Here is a 20,381-nt window from a genome sequence, read left to right as displayed (position 1 = left end):
ATGATTCTAAAAGTATGCAGATTTTTCCTCTTGAATATTAATGAGGGCTATCCTGAAAACCCTATAGGATCCCGGCCCTCGAGGACTGAGCTGGACAACCCTCATGCTCTTGAATGTTTGCCCTGCTCAGGGTGTGTCTACCAGACAGTTTTGTATGGCTGGTAAGCGTGCAGCTTGAGGAAATATGTTGCATATGCATCAATGACTGATGCGCTAGGCAATCTTTGACAATTTCGCTAAAGGTTTCTCTCCTAGCTGGTTTATGAAAAACATGGCTGTTGTCTTCCAGTTTGCCTATTTTCAATGATCACACATCAGTACGCAGTTAGGGTTCTGATACACACCAAACAAGTGAATAGGGCGGGTTTATGATAAAATTGTAGCACAAAATGAAAAATGGGAGAGGTCAAAAAGCATAACCCAGAGGTGCATGGCCATTGATTCAGACTACAGCTGCAGTTAAAACAAACTTAAATGGGGATAAACAGTGAAGTAGGTATTCAATGCAAGGCATTGACACATGAGGTTATTCGTATACCAGAAGTAAAACATTTAAGGGAGGCAGGTGCCATGCACCTTCAGGTCTATATATGGGTGACCCTAAATATCTTGAGGGATGATGTACAAGTACTCACCAGATCATTCCCAAATGGTCAGAGTGTCATGCTTTAATGATTTACAAAGGTTTCCTTTTTAAATTAAAATAACAATCAGAAAGATCCCAAACTGGACACAGTGCACTTGCAATGGAGGGATTCAATTTGGTTAAGCGTGCAAAACCAAAGTCTGGAAAAATTATTCTTATAGGGAGATTTTAGAAATAAATACTTACTATCACATCAAATTTGGAATAAATATCTACAACCTTTCCTGAAAAACAAAGAAACAAATGCTTGTTAGAATACATGAAATATAACAGATCAATGTTAAGCATGTTTGACTTAAATGGTATAAATGGTAATGGCCTCTTGAGTATTGGTGGGGGGAGGGAGGGATGTTGCACTACATACAAACATGCATTTCAATATTTATTTATACACACAAAGGACCTTTAAATAGGATGGATTCAGAATACTGTGTATATGCAATAAGTGGGACCAGTGTATGTAAAATACTACAATACTTAAGCAATTTGAATACTTTTTATATAGGGTTACCTTGTAAGAGAAAAAAGTAAACATTGCCCTCATTTAGAGATGGGCAAATTCTGGAAACCGTGCAGACCCAATAGCACCACACATTTTTCCCTCTAATTTGTTAGCCACGTCTAACTAACGTTAAAATCGGCTTAAGTATACCTGTGACCATAAAACATGAACTAATTAGAGAAGCATAACAGAAAATGTTGTTGCAATTGTAATATGTCAAAAGGTGCAATTCCTGATATTTGAGTACAGGTCAGCAAATCTGAAAATCCCTGCACTTCTATTCAAAACTGTATAGATGTCATGTTAAGGTACTCCTATTTAGATTACATTCCACTGTCAGATGCAGAGCAGCATTTTTTTTTCAAATTACACAGCTAATTTGGTCTGGCTAGAGTGTGTTCTCCCAGAGCTATTGGATGGGCGAATTATGTGGATTCCTGTGTCAAATTGTAATGTGATGCAATACATGTGTCTTATTCTCCATGGCACGTCTTCCATTTGGTTTTGTCAATCCCCTTCTGCCATTGTCCTGTTGACTCCTCATGCATTAAGAAAAAGGAGAATTCCCACAAATCCTGTGGAAGACTTTTCTCACTACTTAGTCAATCAGTTTATTTTCGTTTAGAATTATTGAAAATATTAGACAATTATTAAATAATATGTTGTGTATTTTGTGGTGGTTAGCCATCATCACATTTTGTTGTGGCCATTGTTTCTTTAAGGACCCTCTTGATCCTCGCAGCAATAGTACATTGTTTCTATTTATAACAGGCACTAGGGGAGACTTAATTAAAAAAGAAAATGCAAAAAGACTTAATGGACCCAACCCTTCCCTGCTGGACCCTACTAATTTAACAACAGTGTTAAAGCATTTTTTCCAAGAGTTCCCCTGAACCATGGGATTGAGGTAAGAAGACTGGAATGTTTTGTTTGATGGGACAGAAGAAGACCACCTAAGGTGAAAGGCTAGCAAGTAACAAGGTAACATCTGCTCTTAAAATTCATGTCTTGTTCTGACAAACCGGGAGTTTACAATCATGAGGTATCATGGACATTCAAGTTTGAAATTTCAGCAATGCCCAAACATTAAAAATGTACTTTTCTTATCAGAGAAAAGAAGCAAGTTTGGAAAGAAAACAATTGTGTAGACCTCGGATATATATCTTGACAAAGCACTTAAAGGGAGGACTGGATTTTTAAAATACTTAGTATGACATTGAGTTATTTGTCTGAAGATGTAAGTTTGGACAAAGGTTATACAGTATATTTGGTGAAAATCATGAATTTGTAATCTGGATGAACTGTCTTAGCAGAAGGGAATCACATTGAATAAACCCCATCAAGCCAAATAATTTTACATTTATATTGCAAGTGAGCGATCAAAATTGGTTGCTTTTAAATGGTTTTGAAATATATTAGCTTTTAAAGATCTTTAAAATGGCCAATTTTAGCATAAACTGCAACGCAATGAAAAAACACATTCATCTCCATTACTGCCAAATGACATCTTTAATGTTCTACTTTTTGGAATGGAATGTGGATTATGTAGTGTGATGTGACTTCATGAATTTTGTCTGAACAAATTGATTGGACTGGACTAGTGTATTGTTAACTCCCCATCAATGCCTGGTAACATATGTGTCAATTATTTTTTTACTTTCAAATATCTAGATAAATTCATGACATCACAATAGCAGGTGCCGTCTACAGTCCAGAGACAAGTTTGTAAATAAAAAAAGAATAGATCCATATTTTTGGACTGCAATCTAGTGGTGCTTTCAATGACGCTTCAACATTTCTATTTTAGGAAACTTGTGTAGATGTATGGAAGTCAACTTTAGAACCAAGCTTTAAAGTTAAGGAAGCAAGGAATGGAGACTATTATTTTGAGGTAGAATAATAGGCTTTTGAACTTGGTCAAGGATGCTGCAAGCTGTAACTGCACCTTAACTCCTACATGGTAGCAAATTGAGTGGAATTGGATTATATAACTAACACACACAGAAATGGAGAAAGACCAATTGGCTTTTCTTTTAAATTTTTTACAATTTCTAACAATAAAAATGTAAAGTCTAAAAATGTTAGGAATGTCAACGTTAAAGTTTTGCATATTCTTAAAATACTAACCTTGAAATTAACGAACACTGTGGGAACCATTTTTTTCTGGATTCTTGTTAATGTGTTAGCATTATACCATGTTCAGTTTCTCTAGACTGCTGTATGTGTGCTTGTCTGGACCAAGCATGTAAATATTATGGGTTGGTGTGAAATGTAGAATTAAGATGCTAGTTTCAGTATATTTTATCGAGAGTTATTTCTGGGTGCATGCATTTATGTTAATTAGTTTATTGCATATATTGGATCTACTGCCATATTAAAACATGTGTTTTAAAATGTACTGCATGTTTGCTATGCATCTGGGCATATTGCTGCTGTTCATTGTAAAGATCTACATGCAACCCCCTTTCCTTCAGTTTCTGTATTTATCATGCTACCGGTCACTAGAGGAGGCTGAGGCTGCAGCCGGAGTCTGATTCGCTATCTGCCACACCTTCCAGGTGGCAATGTTGCACCTACTGAAGGACAATGTAGCAGTGCCTCCACTTATGGAAGGACAATTGGACCCTCTTGTAGTGGAGTAATGCTATAACTCCCAAATGAACAAAACCACACTGAACAGGAATGTGGTTTGGTGTAATTTATTGTTGAAACAAGATTGCAGAAACCTTGTACACCCTGCTAGAAAACCCACACCATAACTTGTACAGTGGCAGTTTAGCTGAGAATACCAGATGTTGATGCCCCTAGATTTAATATGTATTAAAATATTGTTGAAAAACTGCCCCCTTATCTGTGAACCTCAATGTGGCTAAAGTCTGGCATTTACATCACTGTTTTGAATAAACAGGATCCTCCTATGCATGCACACACCTACCTGGAACCTGGTGGGATATCCAAGACTTCTGTCAATAGTTAGTAACTTGATCAGTGGGATAACTGTGGGGCTATCCTGCCTTGTGACCTACTTAACTCACAACGGAAAACTCTTAAGCCTCACCTATAAAGACGGGCTAAATAACCCCATTCAGGTTACATCTGATGGCTGTGGAAGCAAGACACCTACCCACACACAGGAGAACACTGGCACAGATGTCCCTTCATTGTAAGGGAGTAACTGCCACAAATCTCCAATTCCCTTAACCTCACAGTAAATGGTCCTCTACGCATGTTACTCAGGGAGGCAATGCAACTCCTTCTAGATCTCTGCATTACTCCATAGGCTCAGTATGTCAGTCTGTCATCAATCCATGATGTCAAATAACTTTCCTGGGTGCCACACCCATGCTGAATCACATGGGGTAGCCCCCTCTTCAGGGACCTGTCATTATTGCTTCATGCACATAGTCACCTAATGTCGCTCAATATCGGTTTGGATTTCCCCCTCTAACTGAGACTCTTGCTAGTCACAGACTTTGTTGGCAGTATCACTCATCACACAGGCTGTTCCCTTTCACTGCCTCACAGTCGTCCCAAAGACAGATTCTGCTTTTCTATACTGTCCAGAATCCTCAGTCAACTGTCAGTCATGCAGTCATTGGGAAACAGCTACTCCCTGCCAGAATCTGTGGAGACACCATGCTGCTACCTACTACCATGCACCTGTCACCACGGTGCTGAGCCACCCAACGAATAACCACCTTGTCATCATTTTTACTGGCCCTACGGCAAAGCCAACAGGAGTATGTTCTTACGTAGGGATACTGGTATATATTGGTACACCAGAATGGACATGTGTGGGCACAGTCAGTATGAAAATGTGTTGAAAAATGCTCCTGTGCACTGTTCGTGATTTGGCATCCAATTAACCTTTTTCACGTCTTACCCTACAAAACAGATTGTAAACTTTGTGGCTTTTTACCTACTTATTCACAGAAAGTGTACTGTAAAATGGACAATTGGAACCCATTTAAACAAATTCCCGGGGGGGGGGGGAATCCACCCGAAGCCCCCACCTTGATTAATTAATGCTGCCTCGCTGCACTTGGTCACTTCTGCACATTCAGCCAGGGACAGAACAAGCCCCGCCTTTCCTCTGCGGGCTCCCCTTAGGATGGTCACTACATTATCTCCAGGTCCCCAATGGCTATGTCTGTGCTGAGGACAGCACACTGTTCTCTGAAGCTGCTTGCTGAAGAACAGCAATGCCCACAAATTCCATAACCTCCAAAGCAAGCAGAGAATGCCCCACTCTCTATGATCTCTATCTACAATGCCATAAGGAGCTGCTGGGATAGGCGCAGTTTGCAACAGAGAAGTGCCGGCGATTGACAGAAAGGGTTATAGGTCAAAGGTTTTAATCAAAAGGTTCGAATTACAATAGGTTTGAATCAAAAGGACCGAAAACAAAAAGGTTCAAAAAATGTTTGGGTTTTTTTACTTTTTGGGGGGGGGGGGGTCGCCCCACCCCCACACCAACCCCTGTTTTTGTGGTAAAAAACACTTTTTACCTGCACGGAAAACTAAAAAAAATATAACTTTTTTTCGAACCTTTGGTTTTCGATCCTATTGACTCTCACCTTTTGCATTCGAACCTTTTGTAATCAATCCTTTAACTGTAAGAGACTGCTCTGGCATGGCCAGTATATAGTCTACTGGTGGTGTTAACAGGAGAAGCCCTGTTGAGGAGCAAGGTGAGCCAGCATGGCTGCCTGCACTTCCCTAATCAAGCCCATAACAACCCTTCAGTGCCTGCAAAGTCATCCGCTTCTGAAATTTGCTGAAAAAACTGCCCTCATTACTCTGTGAATGATACCAAGAGCAGGCGTTCGGACCCCCAATTTAAAGTATTCATGTATACCAAAGAGGAAGATATCACAAAAGGAGTGAGCCTGGCAGCAGTAAAAGAGATCACACTCCATCCCGGTGGTAAATGGGGAACAATTCCCAGAGTCCGATTTCTTGGGATAGAGAACCCGAAATCGCTTCTGGAGCCAATGTTAATGGTGGTTTCAGCTCTTCTACCAAGACTCGAGAGCCCGAGGAATCCTATTGGGATGGAGTCCTAAGATCTGACCCCTGATGTCTGAGACCTTGAGATGTGACTGGTTTCTGTGCTCGACCAGGGTGCAAGGAAACTCCCATCTATGATACAGATGCTACTGTCAGGTGAACTCCTTACTTCACAATGCAGAAAAAAGAAATTGGACAAAAATGTCAATGAACATTTATGGGGAAGAGGCAAGCACAATAGGGGACGCCAAGCTAGATAATGATGTACACCTCACTGGATGTGAGTAACCAGAAGTTTTCAAATCAGAGCATATAGATCGAGCCAGAGATTGTCTACAAGAGACAAGGTGAGGTCCTGCCTTGCTATATTTTTCTCTCAAACCGTAATTCTTTGAAAAACCTGAAACCTGAACATTACAGTAAACGGAGGGGAGAGATTATGGCTACCGAGAACACATACATTCATATGAGCAAAGCCCAAGGCTTCAAGGGAAAAAGATTGTGACTGTTAGGCAGAGTGCTTTCCTGTGTTCCAAAGCCCAAGCGCCAGCAGTCTGGCTACCCATGGCTGTTTAATGAGGCCGGATAGAGGACTGTGCCTCACTCCAGCTTGTTCAAAGGACTGCTACGACGAGGCTACATAAACTGTTACACAGCAATGGTTTTCTACGCTACTTAGAAGCATTTCGTTGCCAATAAAGTTCAGGGAATCGAACCTCTGGATGGCGGTTTCCAGACTCTGCCTGCCACATGACTAAAATCCATGAACAGGCTAGCATGGGGCCTGTGCCCAACAGCTAGACGTTGCAGTCTGATATCCAGATGGGTAACATTAAAAGTAACTGAAAAAGTGGATGACAGAAGAGGGGCAATGTTTGTACCTCTAAGACCTTCTGATTTACGTTTTGGTAAAGGCAGAGAACAGCATAATTCTACAAACAAATCTCCTGCAAACAAAACACATCTTTATGCTCTCACAACAAACAACGATCCATATGGCAAGAGCAAACCTTTCTCCATCATCACAAATCCTCATCTCACTGCTACACCTCATGTACATGATATTCTGGAAAAGTGTCCTTTGTCTAGCATGCAGTGGGCTTGCATCTTTTACAGTGGGACACTGAAAGATAGAAAGTGGCTCTATCTATGCGAGTGATTTGGTCCTTCGGAAGGAAAAGGCTAAGCTAGTGCAGCGAAACAAATAGCATGGTCTCAATGATTTTTCGGATGAGGTGGGCTTGAGTGCATAGAGGATCCTGAAAAGACAGTTTCTTTCCAATGGGGAATTGGTGGTCTTTGTGCATATCTTCATAGTTCCTACATAATTACATTTTTGGGATCTGCAGTTGCTTTTGTCAGATACAAAGCAGGCGATGGCTGGAATTGTTGTGCATTAAAGACTGGTGGATGAGGCAGATGGTAAAGATAATGGGAGGTGAGAATAGTGAATTCATGTTCAAGAAGGTGGGGGCTGCCATTTTATTTGCAGCAAGCAGTCATGCTGTAGTGACTACTGGGAGAAAAGAGGGGTGCTTTTTTGGAAGGTTGAAGTAGAGTACATTGGTGTAGTCTAGTTAGGGATGGGGGTGTGTCTAGAGAAGGGTTAAAAGTGAGGACTCTTTAGGGGATGCAGAGATACTGATGGGCTTTTCTGAGGAGCACCTTTTCATTTTGTACACTTTTGGGTGCAGGGGGGACATCAGGTGCTTGGTCTTGGTTTGGTGGAAGATTCACTGAGCTATGACAAGCGACAGAGGATGTGTTGATGGTACATTTGAAGCTGAGGAAGTGCCAATTTTGCTCCGTTTAGGAACGCTCCTTTCCAAAAACGATTCCATGGAAAGAACAAGTTACATACCATATCTGGTGACGTTCTTTCGATGGGATGTTCCTCCGACATATTCCACATCTAAGACAGGTAATGTCCACAGCTGTGCTGCTTGAGAAAACTTTCGGCAGAGGGCGTCCTGCGTTGATCCGTTGTCCCTCGAGGGTCGACGTCACCGGATGTTATATATAGGACACACGGTGCCTGTAGCCAAGTTATAGTTTTTTCCCAGAACGTGTGGCACCAATCTCCTGCAGTATGACTGCAGAAAGCCTTGCGGAAACGTAAACTACAATCGCATAGGAAATTCAGCAGAGGGGCAGGCTGGGAGGGCGATGTGGAATAGGTCTGAGGAACATCCCATCGAAAGAACGTTACGAGATATGGCAAGTAACTTGTTCTTCAAGGGGATTGTGTCCTCCGACGTATTCCACATCTATGACAGACTCCAAAAGCAGTACCAATTTATGGAGGTGGGAAAAGAATTTAGAATTTTAGAATGCCCAATCAAATGGCTGAATAAAGGACTGCCTTACCAAAGGCCAAACCCTGCCAATGGATGGAGTCCAAGGAATAGTGTCTCATAAAAGTATGGCTAGAGGCCCATGTGGCTGCTTCGCAAATATTGCGAATAGGAACGCCCCTCTGTAGAGCAGTGGAGGCAGCCACACCCCTAGTAGAGTGAGCCCGTAAACCTACTGGAGGGTCCTTTCTCGCCAAACGGTAACACTCAGAGATCATCAAAATTATCCATCTAGACAAGGTCTGTTTGGAAACAGCCTGACCCAAGCGACTTTCAGCATAACTAACAAAGAGCTGATCGTCCACTCTGACCTGGGACATCCGTGAGAGATAGAAACTCAAAGCTTCTAGGATCCAACCTATGGAGCCTCTCCTCTTCCTTACCAGGATGTGGAGGAGGATAAAACACTGGAATAATAACCTTCTGGCTCAAATGGAATTCCGACACAACCTTCGGAAGAAAAGAAGGCTGCACCCGCAGGAAACCCTGCCCTTATGGAACACAGTAAAGTGTGGCTTGGCGGAAAGTGGCTGCAACTCGCTCACTCTGCGTGTGGAAGTAACCGCAACTAAACACAGTTTTAAAGGACAACAGTCGCAACGGACATAATGTAAGGGCTCACACGGAGCTGCCATTAGGAACTTTAAAACCAAATTCGAATCCCATCGCGGCACCTGGAAAGGCGACGGTGGAAACACATTAGTTAGCCCTTTTAGAAACGGAGAAATCGAAGGGATCTTAAAATAAGAATATTCCTCAGACGAGTGCTTAAATATGGACAGCGCCGCCAGGTAACCCTTAATGGTACCCACTTGCAGGCCCTTGTGGGCTAAAGAAAGCAAAAAAGACAAAACCAAAGGAATGGAACATTGGAAAGGATCGACATTATGTACCCTGCACCAGTAACAGAACTTTCTCCAATGGCAACAGTACAGGGATTTCGTTGTGGGCCTTCTGGCCGAAAGCAACACCTCCATCACGTCTTCGGGGAGGTCCCAATCTTTATAACTCAACCTTTCAGATACCAAGCATGAAGGCTGAGAGACTTGACCTCTCGATGGAAAACCTGACCCCCCTCCTGTGAGAGCAGATCTTCTCGGTAGGGAAGACGGCGTGGAGGGCAGATGTACATGTCTAGAAGGTCCGGGTACCACGCTCTCCTGGCCCATGCCGAAGCAATGGGGATCATTCGGGAACTAAACTTCTGTAACCTCCGCAACACTTGCGGAATGACTGGGACTGGAGGTAATGCGTACAGCAGTGGGAAGGACTACTCCTCTACGAACGCGTCCCCTAAGGCTCCTCTTGGAGGAAATTCCCGCGAGCAGAATCTCTTGCACTTCCGGTTGACACTGGTGGCGAAGAGATCCACTTGTGGGGTTCCCCAAAGGGCGAAGATCTCCAAAAGAACGTCCTGAGCCAGCTCCCACTCGTGAGAGACCGTGCTCTGCCTGCTCAGAGCATCCGCCACCGCGTTTTCGTCCCCGGCAGATGAACTTCGAAATCGAAATTTCCTGCTGGATGGCCCAGAAGAACAAGTTACTCTCTTACCTGGTAAAGTTCTTTCGATGGGATAGTCCGACTACGTATTCCATATCTATGACAGTAATCGCCACAGCTGTGCTGCTTCGGAAAATCTTACGGCGTCTGCGTCCTGCATCGATGACGTCGATACGCCGCCCTCGAGGACCTACTCCGACGGCCGATGTCACTGGATGTTATAAGTAGGACGCACGACGCCCGTAGCCTCAGTTCTAGTTTTTTCCCCAGAACGTGTGGCACCAGTCTTCTGCCAGTCTGACCACACAAAGCCTTGCGGAAACGTATGCTGCAATCGCATAAGAAATTCTGTAGCGGGGAAGGCAGGGAGAGAGCGTTATACAATACGTCGTCGGACCATCCCATTGAAAGAACGTTACCAGGTAAGAGAGTAACTTGTTCTTCAAGGGGATTGTGTCCTCCGACGTATTCCACATCTATGACAGACTCCAAAAGCAGTACCAATTTATGGAGGTGGGAAAAGAATTTAGAATTTTAGAATGCCCAATCAAATGGCTGAATAAAGGACTGCCTTACCAAAGGCCAAACCCTGCCAATGGATGGAGTCCAAGGAATAGTGTCTCATAAAAGTATGGCTAGAGGCCCATGTGGCTGCTTCGCAAATATTGCGAATAGGAACGCCCCTCTGTAGAGCAGTGGAGGCAGCCACACCCCTAGTAGAGTGAGCCCGTAAACCTACTGGAGGGTCCTTTCTCGCCAAACGGTAACACTCAGAGATCATCAAAATTATCCATCTAGACAAGGTCTGTTTGGAAACAGCCTGACCCAAGCGACTTTCAGCATAACTAACAAAGAGCTGATCGTCCACTCTGACCTGGGACATCCGTGAGAGATAGAAACTCAAAGCTTCTAGGATCCAACCTATGGAGCCTCTCCTCTTCCTTACCAGGATGTGGAGGAGGATATAACACTGGAATAATAACCTTCTGGCTCAAATGGAATTCCGACACAACCTTCGGAAGAAAAGAAGGCTGCACCCGCAGGAAACCCTGCCCTTATGGAACACAGTAAAGTGTGGCTTGGCGGAAAGTGGCTGCAACTCGCTCACTCTGCGTGTGGAAGTAACCGCAACTAAACACAGTTTTAAAGGACAACAGTCGCAACGGACATAATGTAAGGGCTCACACGGAGCTGCCATTAGGAACTTTAAAACCAAATTCGAATCCCATCGCGGCACCTGGAAAGGCGACGGTGGAAACACATTAGTTAGCCCTTTTAGAAACGGAGAAATCGAAGGGATCTTAAAATAAGAATATTCCTCAGACGAGTGCTTAAATATGGACAGCGCCGCCAGGTAACCCTTAATGGTACCCACTTGCAGGCCCTTGTGGGCTAAAGAAAGCAAAAAAGACAAAACCAAAGGAATGGAACATTGGAAAGGATCGACATTATGTACCCTGCACCAGTAACAGAACTTTCTCCAATGGCAACGGTACAGGGATTTCGTTGTGGGCCTTCTGGCCGAAAGCAACACCTCCATCACGTCTTCGGGGAGGTCCCAATCTTTATAACTCAACCTTTCAGATACCAAGCATGAAGGCTGAGAGACTTGACCTCTCGATGGAAAACCTGACCCCCCTCCTGTGAGAGCAGATCTTCTCGGTAGGGAAGACGGCGTGGAGGGCAGATGTACATGTCTAGAAGGTCCGGGTACCACGCTCTCCTGGCCCATGCCGAAGCAATGGGGATCATTCGGGAACTAAACTTCTGTAACCTCCGCAACACTTGCGGAATGACTGGGACTGGAGGTAATGCGTACAGCAGTGGGAAGGACTACTCCTCTACGAACGCGTCCCCTAAGGCTCCTCTTGGAGGAAATTCCCGCGAGCAGAATCTCTTGCACTTCCGGTTGACACTGGTGGCGAAGAGATCCACTTGTGGGGTTCCCCAAAGGGCGAAGATCTCCAAAAGAACGTCCTGAGCCAGCTCCCACTCGTGAGAGACCGTGCTCTGCCTGCTCAGAGCATCCGCCACCGCGTTTTCGTCCCCGGCAGATGAACTTCGAAATCGAAATTTCCTGCTGGATGGCCCAGAAGAACAAGTTACTCTCTTACCTGGTAAAGTTCTTTCGATGGGATAGTCCGACTACGTATTCCATATCTATGACAGTAATCGCCACAGCTGTGCTGCTTCGGAAAATCTTACGGCGTCTGCGTCCTGCATCGATGACGTCGATACGCCGCCCTCGAGGACCTACTCCGACGGCCGATGTCACTGGATGTTATAAGTAGGACGCACGACGCCCGTAGCCTCAGTTCTAGTTTTTTCCCCAGAACGTGTGGCACCAGTCTTCTGCCAGTCTGACCACACAAAGCCTTGCGGAAACGTATGCTGCAATCGCATAAGAAATTCTGTAGCGGGGAAGGCAGGGAGAGAGCGTTATACAATACGTCGTCGGACCATCCCATTGAAAGAACGTTACCAGGTAAGAGAGTAACTTGTTCTTCGAGGGGATTGGGTCCTCCGACGTATTCCATATCTATGACTGACTCCCAAAGCAGTACCAATGCAAGGAGGTGGGAAAAGAATTTAAAAAACTGAAATTTAGAATGCCCAATCAAATTGCAGAGTAAAGGACCGCCTTGCCAAAGGCCAGATCCTGCCCCCGGATGGAATCAAGGGAGTAGTGACGTACAAAAGTAAGTAGTGAAGCCCAGGTGGCTGCATCACAGATGTTACGAATAGGAACACCCCTCTGTAGGGCAGTAGAGGCAGCCATACCCCTGGTAGAATGGGCCCGTAAACCGACCGGTGGGACCTTACCCGCCAAGCGGTAACACTCAGAGATAGCCAAAATAATCCAGCGAGACAAAGTCTGTTTCGTCACAGCTTGTCCCAAATGTTTTCCAGCGTAACCAATGAAGAGTTGATCGTCCACTCTGACCCGGGACATGCGTGAAATATAAAAGCTTAACGCTCTCCTAGGATCAAGCCTATGGAGCCTCTCCTCTTCCTTACCAGGATGTGGAGGAGGATAAAACGCCGGAAGAACAACCTTCTGGCCTAAATGAAATTCCGACACCACCTTCGGAAGAAAGGAAGGACGAAGTCTAAGGACAACCCTGTCCTTATGAAACTCAGTGAAGGGTGGCTTAACTGAAAGTGCCTGTAACTCACTCAGTCTGCGAGCGTAAGTGACCGCAACCAAAAATACAGTTTTAAGAGTTAACAGTCTCAAAGGGCATGAATGCAAAGGCTCAAACGGAGCACCCATCAGAAACTTGAGAACAAGGTTCCTGGAAAGGTGACGGAGGGAACACATTAGTGAGCCCTTTCAGAAACTGAGAAATTAAGGAATTTTAAAATAGGAACACTCTTCAGACAAGCGCTTAAATATGGACAGCGCTGCCAGGTAACCTTTAATGGTACCCACTTGAAGGCCCCTGTGGGCCAAAGAAAGCAAAAAAGACAGAACCATGGGAATGTCACATGCAAAAGGATCCACATTCGTAACCCTGCACCAGTCGCAGAACTTATGCCAACGGTACAGGGACTTTGTTGCGGGCCGTCTGGCCGAAAGCAACACCTCCATCCCGTCTTCAGGGAAGTCCCAATCCTTATACCTCAACCTTTCAGAAACCAAGCGTGAAGGTTGAGGGATCTGACCTCTGGATGAAGAACCTGACCCTCCCTCCCGTGAGAGCAGATCGTCTCGGTAGGGAAATCGACGTGGAGGACAGATGGAGAAGTCGAGAAGGTCCGTGTACCACGTCCTCCGGGCCTACGCCGGAGCAATGACGATCATCCGGGAACCGAACCTCCGTAACCTCCGCAGTACTTGCGGGATGACGGGCACTGGAGGAAACGCGTACAGCAGTGGGAATGACCACTCCACCACGAACACGTCTCATAAGGCTCCTTTTGGAGGAAATTGCTGCGAGCAGAACCTCCCGCACTTCCGGTTGACACTGGAGGCGAAAAGATCCACTTGAGTGGTCCCCCAAAGGGCGAAGATCTCCAGGAGAATCTCCTGAGCCAACTCCCACTTGTGAGAGATCGCGCTCTGCCTGCTCAGAGCATCCGCCGTCTCGTTTTCATCTCCGGCCAGATGAACTGCCGAGATTGAAACTTCCTGCTGGATTGCCCAGAACCAGAGCTGCATCACCTCCCTGCACAGAGGAAATGACCCTGCCCCCCCCCTCCCCCTTTTTGTTGAGGTAGTGCATGGCCACCGTGTTGTCCATCAGGATCAGGACATTTTTCCCACGCACTGTCGGCAGAAAAGCCTTCAGGGCTAGCCTGACGGCCCTCAGCTCCAACAGACTGATATGGAGTCTGGACTCCGACGGAGACCAATGACTGCTGACTGTCAACTCGTTAGCATGAGCTCCCCATCCCGTGAGGGATGCGTCCGTCACGATCGTCACCTCCATCCAGGGTAGCCAAAATGGAGGCCCCATCATCAGATTGTCTTCGACGGCCCACCACAGAAGGTCCTGGGCGACCGAGGACGGCACCTGAACAGGATCCGACATCCTGTCGGACGACTGAGACCACTGGAGCTTGAGTGCCCATTGTAAAGATCTCATCCGCAACCTGGCCTCTGGCACCAGAAGAATGCAGGATGCCATGAGGCCGAGCAATCTCAAGAACTCAAACGCTGGGAGACTCTGGGCAAGCTGAAACTTGTGCACCATCTGCTGAATGTGATGAGCCCTCATCTGGGGAGGAAAACACTGCCCCAGGGACATGTATAGCACTGCTCCGATGTACTGGAGCCTCTGAGTCGGTGTCAAATGGGACTTCTTAAGTTGAGGGAGAAGCCCAGCTTGTGGAGGGAGTGGCAGGTGACTGACAGATGATCCAGGACTTGCTCGGGAGAGCACCCCCTGATCAACCAATCGTCCAGGTAGGGGTAGACGTGAATCCCCCCTTTCCTGAGGTGCGCTGCCACCACTACCATGAGCTCGGTGAAGACCCTCGGGGCGGAGGTCAATCCGAATGGCAGGACCCGAAACTGAAAGTGCGAGTCGCCAACCGCGAACCTCAGGTACTTCTTGTGCTTTCGAAGTATCGGCACATGAAAATAAGCGTCCTTGAGGTCGAGAGACACAAACCAGTCCTGAAGTTGAAGGGCCTGGAGGACTTGAGAGAGAGTAACCATCTTGAACTTCTCCTTCCTGAGGAGTTTGTTCAACCCGCGCAAGTCCATGATGGGTCTCAAACCCCTGTCTTTCTTGGAAATCAAAAAATAAGGGGAATACCATCCCTTGTTCCTCTCCGCTACAGGCACCAGTTCTATGGCGCCTTTCTCCAGCAGGGATTGAATTTCCTGTGCAAGGAGCGGATCCGGACTCTTCAAAGAGAGATTCCCCGGTGGATTGTCTCGAGGCCTCTGCCGGAAAGGAAGACAGTAGCCGTGGGTTAGGATCTCCAGAACCCACACATCTGAAGTAATGGCGCGCCACTCTGCAAGATGCTGCGCCAGCCTTCCCCCAACCCGCGAACCATGGGACATGGCCTCATGACTGAGCTGAAGCGGCTGCGGCGTTGCCTGAGGGCAAGAGGCAACTGCCCGAGCGGCCTTGGCACCTCGAGTACCTTGTTTTCCACCTCTGGCACTCCTACGGTGGCCCCTTTGACTGGCAGCTCCTCTTGCTTTACCAAAGGATGAGTAATAATGAAAGGAACCTCCCCTCCCATTGCTGTCCCCTAGGACGAAAAGGCGGAGGTTGTTGAACTGCAGCGCCCAATGACTTCGCTGCAGCTTTTGAGGTCTGCAACCTCTCAAGGATCTCGTCAGCCTTGCTGCCAAAAAGATGTTCCCCGTCAAAGGGCATGTTGAGGAGCTGGGCCTGCACATCAGGAGCAAACCCCGACTTCCGCAAACACGCAAACCTGCGTATCACGGTGCTCGCCGCCATGGACCGGCTGACGCAATCTGCCATGTCCAAACCCGACTGAACGGCCTCACACATGGCATCCTTGACATCCTGAACCATGGCAAGGAACCATCCAGTTCGACCCCTTCGGTAATATGTTCAGCCGCTAAGGAAACACAGTTCCACAGAGTGCGCGTGAAACGTGACAAGGCACATACGAAGTTGGCCGCCTGAAGCACCATGTCCCCTGAAGAAAACACTTTCTTCGCCCAGCCATCAAAAAACTTGTCGTACCTATCAGGAGGGATGGTACGATACAACGCCTACTTTGCTGGGGCCGTAGCCGCCTGCACCACCAAACTCTCCGGAGTGGGGTGCTTGGACAAGTAGCAGGGGTCGCTACTGGCTGGGCGGTATTTTAGCGGCAAAGACTTGCCCACTGCTGGGAGTCTCTCCGGAGCAGTCCAAGCTGCCGCCAACCTCCTCTGTAGAGCTATATGAAACAGCAGTACCGGGACAGTTGGTGGACCAAGGTCGAGGATATCCTGAAGAAACTCCCCCGGGGGAGCAGACCATCCCAAGTACTCAGTGACCCTCGACATAAGGTGCCGGTACGAGGAGTCGGCATGTGTGCCAGGCTCAGGCCTACAAAACTCCACCTGCGGAGAGGTGTCCAGCCCACTAGCATCGTGCAGGGACTGCCTCAGGTCCTCAAATTGGCTATGGCCCGAGAGAATCTCGTCTGGCACCGTATTAGGAACCATGCCATCATCAGAGCCCTCATCCACCTCTGAAATAAACTCAAGATGGCGGTAAGAAGGCACAGAATGTGAACCAAAGCCATGCTTGACCTTGGCCAGAGCCTTTCTTGGGGGTTCCACCGAGCCTCGGGGTACCCCCGTCGACACAGCCTCGAAAGGCTTCGAGGGCATTGAGAATCAGCGTCGACGCCGAACGCGGCGCCGACAGCATCGATGGCGTCGACACAGGCCTCGAGGCCGGCGCCCCCGAGCGTGTCCTTCGACAGCCTGGGCGCCGATGGCGCTGACGACTTCTTCAGAGGCGGGGCCTCGAAACAGTCAGTCAACGATCTCGGCGCCACTGGCGTCGACGTCTTCCTCGAAGACATCACAGGTTCACACGGTCTCTAGCGCGTCGAGGACCGGGACCTGGACCTGGACCAGGCATGACGAGAACGATTCCTTGTCCGAGTGGGACCTCTCCCACGAATCGTGATTTTACTTGAAACCATAACGTCCCTTTAACAAAGTTTTTTCTTTGAATATATACATATACATATATACATACACATACACACATTACATGGACGCAGTAGCGTCCATGTAGTTATGGTTAAATTGGTGTTTCCATAGGAAGAGCATTTTTGTGGGTGGCTTATAACTTCGCTCCCTCTGGACGAATCCTCAACAAAAGTTTTGGGACCCCCCCTATAACTTTCCCCCCTGGACCAAACCTCTCCAAACTTTTCAGAGTGGGCCATATACTTTTTTTGCAAAGTTTGGAGAGGTTTGGTCCAGGGGGGGCAAAGTTATAGGGGGGGTCCCAAAACCTTTGTTGTTTCCCATAGACATAATGGGAAAACACTTTACGCATGCCTACAGCCCAAACCGCTGGATGGATTTACACCAAATTTGCGGCAGGAGCGGGGACTTGGTCCCAAAAGCGTGCTTTTGCAAATTTGGTGTAAATCCGTCCAGTAGTTTTTTTTAAATGACCAAAATGTAAGGCAAAAAAATTAGTGATATCTCCGTTCGCGGACGGACTTCCCTGTTCGCTCCACGGACAGTGCCCTGATTGGCCGAACGGCTTGCGCGATGTCCGCGGACACCCGACGTGTTCGCTGAATGGACGGCGTGGTGCGTGAAGCGCGTCAGATTTTCTGTGGCGCCTGCCATCTTGCATTTGCGGACGACCGCGGACAGCGCGGTGAAACTTGGATTAAAAATTGTATTTAGTGGAGTGTGTCGGTGTGTAAGAGTAATTGGGGAGGGTGGGGGAGTATGAGATAGGTTCAATGTTCTGTTTTTTTTATATGCTAGACGCTTTTGTTGTATTTGATTTGTCTGCGGACAACACGGCTGTTCTGAAATGTTCTATATAAACTAAATGGTGGGGTGTTCTGAGGATGGAGTATGTGTCCGTTTTGTTCGCAAGCAAGCTAAAGTTGAGCTAAGAACACTCGCGGAGTCCTTAAATGTTCGTACATAAACAAAATGGGGGTGTCCCGAGGACGCTGTCTGTATTGTACTCTGGCAAGTTGAATGTGTTCTGAGAACACTCACAGTGTCCTGAAATGCTCTGATTACTTACCAGTAATCTTCATTACTCGTAGTCGTCCTACTCTTCCACGTCACAGTACTGACTCCCTGCGGGCAAGGTCCCATACTCCGGCTTGGTAATATGAATCTGAGTCATGTGGATGTGGGGGAGGAGTTATAGGAATTTAAAGAAATAGAAGAAGGTCCTGTGTCAGAGGCAGGGACCTCATGAAGTAAGTACTGGGACGAGGACGAGTGGACGTGGAGGTAATGTTTGCAATTAAACAAAATGGGGGTGTTCTGAGAACGCTGTTCGTATTGTTCGTTGTCAGGTTGAAAGTGTTATAAGAACCCTCCTTATGTCTATTGACATTACAATTTCCTATGGCCCTTACCCGACTTTTTGTCCACTAAACAAACGATAAATCAGGCTGCTGTGCGTCGACATTATGTGATAATCCTATCACTTGCCCCATCGACCTGGCTGACCTGCTTTTGCGACACTAAATCATATCTCCCGCCCCTAAGCCTGACATTATCAAAGCATTCATATTCCCCGTCTCTCTCCGTGACGGTACAGGGTGCGTAGCCAAACGCGATCAGTCGTCTCCAGTCCTACGCGACTTTACACAGACCCCGGAAAACAACACAGATCATCTCACAACACAGCGCGCAAGAATTCGGAATATGAAACTGTGATTTAAAAGCAAACAGCAGGATTGTACATTTCGTAAAGTACTTTTATTTGACATCAAATGTTTAGCGAATATTCAGCGATTTGCATTTGTCTTTGCTGTCGATCTGCAAAAGTTCATCTTGAGTCACACGCTGTTCCTTTGCAGTTCCTACGCGACTTTACACAGAACCCGGAAAACACCACAGATCATCTCAACACAATGCGCCACAATTCGGAATATGAAACTGATTTAAAAGCAAACAGCAGGATTGTACATTTCGTAAGGTACTTTTATTTGACATCAAATGTTTAGCGAATATTCAGCGATTTGCATTTGTCTTTGCTGTCGATCCGCAAAAGTTAATCTTGAGTCACGCGCTGTTCCTTTGAGGTACACAGGGTGTTGGTTTATGATAAAATAAGCACTATGGTGGCACTGATAATCGGAAGGCTGTTCCAACAACGAGGCATTAGACCACAATAATGGTTGGTATGTTGCTTCTAGCCGCTAGTACCACGTAAGAGCATATTGGTCCTTGGCGATTGTCCCATAAAATGGTGAGGGTCATTAAGTTGTTTAGAAGTAGCTGCACCTGGCAGTTAAAAAATCTGTCGGCCGGGGTATGAAAATCGTGGCATTCACAGTACGGGAGGACATACCCGTTTTATAAAACATAAATTAGTCTCACCAGCCGATCTTCATTAAAAATATTCATTTTATTTATTAGGGCGTGAAACTATTTGCTAGCGAGGATAGTGCAACGGAGTATGTTAACTTATTCCCATTAACCCACCCTCTGTCCTCTGCCTTTTTCAGAGCCCTCTAAGCGACAGGGGACCAATTCGGCGGTGATAGTGCACGGTAGAAAACACTATGCCACATTGAAGGAACAAGTACAACTTAACCGGGTTTAACGCCACGCTATGGTTATTATATTCCGGTATAAAATAATCTAAAGGGTTACTTACATTATATTGGCATTTTCCATTGTCTAAGCGTAGTGCAGTCCCAAAATACAACTCTGTCTGTGCCAACGATCTTTCTCATAGTGATATAATATATAAAAGTGGTTTCGTTTCAGAAATTTCATCCTTATCGTGTCTTACGTTTTTGCAACACTCCTTCAAAAGAAGTCTTTTAGCAAGATCCCTGTCTGTCAAGGTCAAAAAACAATAGAACCTTATAGTGCGAGTCGTGGGCCTCTCCGGCACGCGAGCAAAAAATGGAAGCAGCTGACCTTCACTGTAAACGACCATAAATTCTTAGTTTGCAACATTCTGTGTACAGCCATCTCTGAGAAATTACTTTTTACACTCCATCTTTGTATATTGATTGCGCACTAATAAAAAAAACTTTGTTAAAGGGACGTTATGGTTCCAAGTAAAACCGAAAACCCCCTGAAATTCCCAAGTTATGGTAAGCTAAGCAACCATAGCTCGCGCCACCACTAAGACAAACACCCAGGACATCAAAGATGACATCACAAATGTCATTGATGACATCACTGATGACATCACATGTGTATGTACTT

The 20,381-nt window shown here is 46.3% G+C and overlaps 1 protein-coding gene across 10 annotated transcripts in view; it reads right to left on the bottom strand.

Moving 5' to 3' along the window:
• The window catches only part of PRKAG2 (protein kinase AMP-activated non-catalytic subunit gamma 2), a 2,090,293-nt gene that overhangs the window by 47,951 nt on the left and 2,021,961 nt on the right, over window positions 1-20,381 (bottom strand). For all 10 annotated transcript variants that reach the window (XM_069647770.1, XM_069647769.1, XM_069647768.1 and 7 more), the window contains one exon: window positions 833-870. In XM_069647770.1, coding sequence (XP_069503871.1) covers window positions 833-870 — 38 coding nt within the window. The remainder of the gene's footprint in view (window positions 1-832; window positions 871-20,381) is intronic.

This window comes from Ambystoma mexicanum, chromosome 2q, assembly GCF_040938575.1.
Source record: "Ambystoma mexicanum isolate Mex_15411 chromosome 2q, UKY_AmexF1_1, whole genome shotgun sequence".
In the NCBI taxonomy this organism is placed as follows: Eukaryota; Metazoa; Chordata; class Amphibia; order Caudata; family Ambystomatidae; genus Ambystoma; species Ambystoma mexicanum.
Note: the sequence above shows the minus strand (reverse complement) of the source record. Positions and strands in the feature narration are given on the sequence as shown.